We start from the raw sequence: 7,857 nt of genomic DNA on the forward strand, positions 1-7,857 counted from the left end.
ATTGCCCTGCCACCCGGGCCAGCCCCGCGACGTGGGCTGAGGCAGGCCCCTGGAGGGGGAGGCTGGTTAGGGGCCAGAAGCGTTGCTGTTGCTGCTCCGTCGGTACACACCTTTGCCCAGCCCAAAGGGGATCAGAAATTAGACACGCCCGCTGCCTCGTGCCGCTCTCAGAATCTCTGTCTGCGGACCAAAGCCATCCCAGGGAAGTACTAAAACCAAAGGAAACTCTGCAATGCCGTCCGGTGTAGATAGCGACCCCCCAGCACCAGGAGCCCGATGGAGAGGGCAGGACAGGGGACGAGGAACGAAAACTCCTCGGCAGTTTGGAGTTTGGCGACTCGCTTTTTTTTCTCTCCTTCCCTATTTTCAGCCATCTCCCCCCGACCCTCCCCCTCCCCCCCCAAAATACCCCCAACAACTGGGGAGCGGCAGGGGGCGGCAGAAAATGGGAGGAAAATATGACGGGCCAAATCATTTGTTGTTAAGAAACATTTACAAAATGGGGAGGGTTAAAGGACCCTTCCGAAATAAATGGCCCCCCTGAGGACAGGCTGCATAGGGAGAAAACAGTTTAGCGCGGCTGAACTAGGACACTGGGACAGGTGCCTTGCTGTGAGCATCCTTCCCCCTTCCCCAGCAGGAAAAAGGACCTGGCTAATGAGAGGCAAAGTGCATAATGGGGAAGTTGTTGCCTGCCGAAATGAGGCGAGTGTTGGGGCTCAGGCCAGACCGAAAGTTGGGGAACCCAGTTCTGCAGCCTCCCCTCCCACCTAACTAATTTCCAGGCGAAAACCAAGTTGATCGGGTGCATGTTATGTGCAGAGCACCAAGGGAGATCCCTTCGTCCCTGCAGGGGAGGGGACAGGAGGGAGAACTATAGAGAAGCTTCATTCTTTCCTCCTGCGTGGCCAGGTCTTTGTAACTTACAAGAGAGGAAGTCCCACTATATGGAAAAGCGAGGACGATTCCCTCTCCCTCTCCCAGCCACCCGCTCGTCCAGCGGCGGGAGCAGGGTACCAGATCGTGGTATCTATGGGAATGTGGGGGGGAGGGGTTGTATTTAAATACAGGGAAGGGAGGGCAGAGACAAGCTTGTCCGCCCAGGTGCTGTCCCTAGCAGGTTGGTAAGGACCGCACCGCCGTGGGCGGCTGGGAACTGTTCGCAAAACTACCCTACGCGTCCTCTGCGCACAGCTGCTCCCGGAGCATCACAGCAGGGAGAAAAGGCTTCTCCTAGTCGCCCCTTTCTCCCGAACGCTTGTCAGGAGCGATCGGGCTGGCTCTGAACCCAAAGCCCCGAGAAGTCCACGTAGGAGGGGTGTGTGGCAGAGAGAGAATCGGGGCGGTGGGTGGGTGGGTGGGGGGAATAGCTTTGGAAGCCTGATGCCCGTAATTGCGTTGAACAGAAATCAGTGATGGGGAACTCGCCGAGGGGGGGCGGAGAGTGGGTATGAAATAATCGCCTTGATCACCAGCCAGCTCCTTAGTGAGCACAATACAGCCCCTTAAGAGAAGAAACCCCCAATCTTACCCTGAGCTGCAGTGAGGAGCCCCGCGCAGAAAAACAGCAGAGACTTGAATTTCCTCCACGCAGTCATGTCTGCAGTTATTCCACACACCCGCACGCTACCCTGATGCTCTGCTCGGATGTGACCGTCTCCTCCGAGGAGCAGTGGGACTAAGGACAGTGCCAAATAACCAGCAAAGGGCAAAGAGAGGAAGAGGGGACAGATCCAGGTCCCAAGAGCAGCGCAGCATCCGACGCCTCCTGCAGGACTGGTCGCTCGGCTCGCTTCGCTCTTCTCATAGCATCAAGTCCCGAGCCACTGCAGGGCTGAGCCGCTCAGAGCCTGGAGATCCTGGGAGCTGGCTGGCCGGATCCAAGGGAGGGGAAAAGAGACCCAGGCAGAGAGGCATGGAGAGCAGCAGGAAGGCAAGAGAGAGACAGAGGGAAGAGGCGGCAGGAGGAGAGCGATCCAGCGAGTGTGAGAAAGAGGAGGAGGAGGAGAGAGGGAGGGAGGGAGGGATCGAGAGCGCAGCAGACGGGCTGCTAGCGACACAAGGAGCTGCTGCTACTGCTGGACTCAACCATCACTTCCCACAGAGAGGGGAAGGAGGCTGGCTGGAGCTGCACAGCAGCAGGCGCACAGCAAACCCCCAAACCAAGTTAGCAGCCTTCTGGCTGCAACCTGCACGCACCCCGCACTCGCCCGCCGGAAGCAGGCGCCTTTGCCAGAGCCTTGGGGGTCACCGTGGCTCAGCAGCCCACACGCGGAGGGGGCAGCAAGGCAACTGGAGCGACACTTGAAGGCAAAGACCTCCTGCCCGCAGCCCCTTGGCGCCTACTCGCCCACAGTGCCCCTGGTCTTCACTGCACGTGATTAGCTGTGGCGTGGCAAAGGGCAGAGCGAAAATGCCCTGTGAGCAGCCCACGGTTCCGAAATGCACCTCCCTGCCCTGTGGGGATGGGGTCCTGCTGCACAGGTGCGCAGAGGGTCACCCCCCGCAGAGCTCAGTCTTCCCTCGCTAGGGCACCCCCGAGATTTGTAATCGACAGGTAGAGTTTCCAAAGGGGAGGGAAGGGGAAGGAGAAGGAAATCCCTGGTAGGTCTAGCTCCAAGTGAGCGTTAGTTCGGTCGTAGCTATGGCCAGGGAAAAAACTCAGATCTGTGATGATGTGCCCCAGCCTCCCACAGTTCATTCCAAATTCCTCACCAGAACAAACCGAGCTTCTGAGGGGAAACTAAAAAAGCCGAAGTCTCCTGGAGGAACAGCGCCTTGTCTTTGCACTGCCATTCCTAATGACTGGTGTCACCAAGAAAGATTTCTGCCATTACAAAATCCAGACATGCCAGGCTAGTGCTCAGAGCGGGTTTCTCTTTGACATGACCCTAAACAAAAGGAGAATGTTCAGAGAGGCTGATGAAAATCAAACTTTGGTATATTAGAGGCAGTAGCGTTACCAGGGTCAGGGTGTCTGTGTACTTCCTTCCTCCCACTCCAGCAATTAGTCTCTTTTTACATGTAAGGAAATACCTTTAAAAATAAGAATGTCCCAAGTCTTGGTTTAGAGCCAAGATCAATTAAAAACACTATAGCCACGAATGTTATACACCCTGCCTAACTGTATAATTAACGCTTGATGTTACCTATATCAGTAATTAAAATACAAAGAATCATAGGAAAGAAACTACATGTGTGGAGAGAAGTAGTTTAAAGGTTGTAATTATTCACTTATGATGACTTTTTTTTTGGGTAAAATATGCAAAGTTGTTTTCTCATTGTAAGTTTCAGGAAGGTGGCGAAAGGGTATTGAACAGGGGAGGCTGACTTTGTAATAAGCTTGTATTTATGTATTAATGTTGTTGCGTTTCTTCCCCCCTCCCAAAAAAAAAAAAAAAAAAAAAAAACTCAGGGCAATGAAAATCTGCAGGGAAAGACGTGACATTACTGCCATCTCGTGGTGAGTATTTCTTGTGATGACCACAATGAAGCTGGGGCTCAGATTTATTTTAGCTTCATATTTTTTAGATGTTTTATCACTTATTCCTGAATTGTACTCCAAAAATGACTGCACTCCTAGGACCCATATTTGAGGAACTGAACACTTTATAGTAGATATATACTCTGGTCTGTATTTTAAACTCACCTCTAAGATGAATTTTTCTATTCATGAAAATAAGAAAATGCTAATGGTGGCTAGAATCAGACAACATGTAGGCAGACACTGCGCAGACTTCCCAACAGGGACTTCCTCTGCTAATGCATTTCTCCAGTGACATATGCAATTCAGCTGCCCACCATGACATTTATCCTGCAGATCACTCATTGTGATGGACTATACCAAACTCTGAAGTGAGTGTGTGTGATCTGTAGAGATAGTCACTAAGCTTAAATTGGGATCACTGGTTCCTACCCCCTACTAGGTCTGGGCCCAGATTTCCTAAAGAAAGGAAATTTCTTGTAGAAACCCATTGAACATTTTGCCCTTTTCACCATTAGATATAATTAGTGCACTTTGATCTAGTCCGTTTTCAGTGGCTGGTAGATTAAAGCACACTATGGAAATTTCAGTGCAGGATAGCAGGGTTCACATGCACACTCAATGCAGGGCAGGCTAATGCAAGGTAGGTTTACATCCCAACTTGTGCATCACTACTGTTCCTATAGAGAAGCCCTTAAAAATCAAATACTAAATAGTACAGATTATCTTATTTAAATCCACAAAAGTAAGGTACATTGAAGATAACTGTATTATTGATTAAATATAATTGGTACTGATATAGAACTTACAGCCATAGATATCAGAATTCTTTATAAAGGAAGGTAAGTAAATAGCTGTGATACTCCCCAAGACTAGCCAGGGTTGTGATGCACCTCACCACAATGTGCCCTTAACATGGAGGAGCTTTGTTTGTGCCTGGTGTGGAACAGCACCCTGAAACCACCAGCCTCTGGCAGCACCAGCACTGCCTTCCTGGCCTCCACAGACCTGGCTTTTTGGGCTCTCTGCATAAGTAGTGATAGGCACACTGAATATTTGTTATCCCCTGACGTGGGCAACGCCTTATCCACTGAACAATCACAGAATTACCAGGCCAGCTAGTCCCAAAAGAACAGTACACAGCAGCTTGTAAAACGCTACTCAGGACCAGCACTTTCCTTAACACAACAGCACTGAGAAGTATTTATAGTGAAAACAAAATACGTTTATTATCAAAGATTAAAGCTTCATGTGACAGTGAGTGAGGATAGTGGAAACAAATGGTTTATATACAAACAAAATCATAATACACTTTCTAGAGACTAAATTTACTAACAGGTTAATCTCCTATCTAAAAAAGGTTATTTTCAACCAAGATTGGCTGAATGAAAACTCACTGTCCATTACTTCCTAGGGCTATGGCTATACTAGAAAGCCTACAGCAACACAGCTGCATTGATACACCTGCACCATTCTGTTACCTGCACAATCTAGGGCACCCCACCTATACCCTACTGAGCCCTCCCACCCTTTCCCTTCCAAGGGCTCGGGGCCTAAGGCACCTACCCTTACCCATGGAGCTCAGAGAGAAACCTGGTCAATTAAGTACCCGTCCTTACCCACAGGGCTCAGAACTCTATTGGTCTCTGGGACCTTTTCCCAGTGAAAGAGCTTTTCAACACATTTGTGCTCTAAACATCTATTTATTAGTAACACACACAGAATGCATATGCCAAGTGAAGCTATAGGCTCACCACTCCCAATATACAGACAAATTTCACCTGATGGCCAGTCAGGATCCACTTTTTAGGGGTGGGGGCTGGTTCCCAGTGATGCCTCTGCATGTCACAGTCATGCAGAGGGTTAAGACCTCTAGAGATGGTTCCTGGCAAGCTTTGTTGTTCATTTACATTATAGAGGTAAAACTGATTATCACCTTTACATTTACTAAACCTATCACATTATTCCACACCCTAAGTAACAAACATTTTAACCAATTACACCTATGTGTCCTCCTTCTTCCCCAAATTTTTTAAATTTTATCTTACATGCCCAAATTGTAACTTATTTATGACCTGTGCAGATGGTCATCATAAAAGTGCTGGTCAGAGCTTATCTTACCATTTGTTGTGTCTTTCTGTGTATCATCCCTAAAATTTCCCAGCGCCTGGATGTCTCTACTCTACTTGGTGGTTATGATTCTTGCTAGGGACATTCCTAAGGTGGGTGTGCTTTATCAGCAATAGAACATTCTTTTTTTAAATGTTTTTTTTTCCAACTTTAGTAGTGAATTCCTTGAGTTTCACCCAAGGCTGGTTTAATACAGTGGTGGTCGGGGATGGGGGGCGGGGGGTTGATCAGGTCACAGGCCTACAACTCAAAGTTCTCTAGTGTAGCTGCTCTAAGCCGACTGGAGAGAGCTCTCCTGTCGACTTAATAAATTCAACCCCAATGAATGTCAGTAGCTATGTCAGCGGGAGAGCTTCTCTCGCCTACATAGCACTGTCTACACCAATGCTTAGGTCAGTGTAATTTATGCCGCTCAGGGGAGTGGCTTATTCACATCCTTGAGCAACATAAGTTATACCAACATGAGTGGTAGTATAGACATACCCTATCATTCTGAACCTAGGCTGTTTTTTTTGCCTTCTAGAAATATCTGCAAAATTTATTGTCTTTTCTCAGAGAGGATAACCCCCCATGGCTTTTTTTCTCTCTGTTGATTTCAGATCTCTTCACTAACATTTGACTTTTTATGTAAATGGCCATCCATTGTGTTAGCTTACAGTGCTTAATTTACATCCAACAGAGATACGCATTTCTTGCCTTACTCTGGTTCCTCTAGACAGGAGGGATGTCACCTTTTGGTGATCTGCTTTTAACTTACATGCTTAAGAACATAATTTTCTGGTACAGATACGTAACTCCTTACATAGTACCTGTGCATACATATCATAATGATATTGATGACCAGTGTGGCACTGGCTTTCATTTGAGGCATCATATCACATTCTTTGGTCAACCAGAATAAACCTACCAGAATTAGGAGACATCTTTACCCCTCTGCTCTCTTGTCAGTTGATATTAAGAGGTTTTTGGGTCAAAGTAGCATGCTTCTCACTGTAGATGATGCAGATGTTCAAAATATGTTAATTTGTTCTCTCTGAACTCTACTGGCCTCTATGTGCTTGGTTTGGCTCAGTCTCAGTGGACTTTTCTGATTTCCTCAACCTTGCTAAGCTTGCTAACTCAAGGGGATCCACACACATATATGTTTTCCATGACACAGTAAGTTCATAATACAATTTCATAAAATCATTGAAAATTAAGAAGTACTACAAACAGCTGGTCACAATTATTGCTTTCAAATTATGTTTTAAAAGTTGCCTCACAACCATACAGGCCAAATGCTTACTTCTGAAATAAAAGTTGAGATTCTGGGGAATATTGTCTTGGACAAAGTATTGGAAAGCTGTACCACCATACACCAGCCAGTGAGGTTCAAGGGAAGCAACTGAATACTTGTACACAAAAGTAAGGAGTCTGGGCAATAAAGTAGAGGAACTGGAACTACTGGTGTAGGCGGTCAAATCAGATATTATAGGGATTACAGAAACACTGGTGGAAATGTGCTCATGAAACTAATATAGGTATTAAGGGCATGTGCTGTTAGGAGAGACGGAGTGAAGATGGTGGATTAGCACTGTACACCAATAAAGCAGTAAACTGAAAAATAATATAAAGTGATAGTATGGACAAAAACAAAAAAGAATCTGTTTAGGTCAAAATCACTTTGAGAAAGGATTGTAAAATAGGTGTTATTGGGACAGAGTTTGAGGTTTGCAAAAGTCTTGGGTATGAAGACACAAATGCAAGGAATATAAGGAATAAGACAGAGAACTGGAAGTATTAGTACACAAGAAAAATTATGATTTAATTGACATCACAGACATTTGGTAGGATCAATCTCTGACAGAAATATTGGTACAGAAGGATATAGCTCGTTCAGGAAGGACAGTCAGGGAAAATAAGGGAGGAGGTATTGCATTATACATCAAAAATATATATGCTTGTTCTGACATCCAGAACAAGACTGAGAGGCAGACCAGTTGAAAGTCTCTGGGTAAAGATAAAAAGAGGGAAAATAGGGATGATATTATGGTAGGGAACTACTATGGAAGAGGAGATAGGTGAGGCATTTCTAGAACAAATAACAGAAATATCCAAAAACACAAGACCTTGTATTTATAGGTGAATTTAACTACCCTGACGTGTTGGAAAAGTAGTATGACAAAACACAAAATTTTCAGTGTGTTCTTGGAATGTATTCAGGACAATTTTTGTTTCAGAAAGTGAAGGAAGTAAAAGTAGGG

At 46.2% G+C, this 7,857-nt stretch overlaps 1 protein-coding gene across 1 annotated transcript in view; it reads right to left on the reverse strand.

Annotated features, from left to right (window-relative positions):
* Window positions 1-1,626, reverse strand: part of CSMD1 (CUB and Sushi multiple domains 1) — a 1,845,645-nt gene extending 1,844,019 nt beyond the window's left edge. The window contains exon 1 of the mRNA XM_067558441.1: window positions 1,532-1,626. Within this exon, the coding sequence (XP_067414542.1) occupies window positions 1,532-1,598 (67 nt within the window). The 5' untranslated portion in view covers window positions 1,599-1,626. The remainder of the gene's footprint in view (window positions 1-1,531) is intronic.
* Window positions 1,627-7,857: the final 6,231 nt, after the last annotated feature.

Source organism: Emydura macquarii, unplaced genomic scaffold, assembly GCF_026122565.2.
Source record: "Emydura macquarii macquarii isolate MOO-44397 ecotype Brisbane River unplaced genomic scaffold, CSIRO-AGI_Emac_v2 contig_2063, whole genome shotgun sequence".
Taxonomy (NCBI): Eukaryota; Metazoa; Chordata; order Testudines; family Chelidae; genus Emydura; species Emydura macquarii.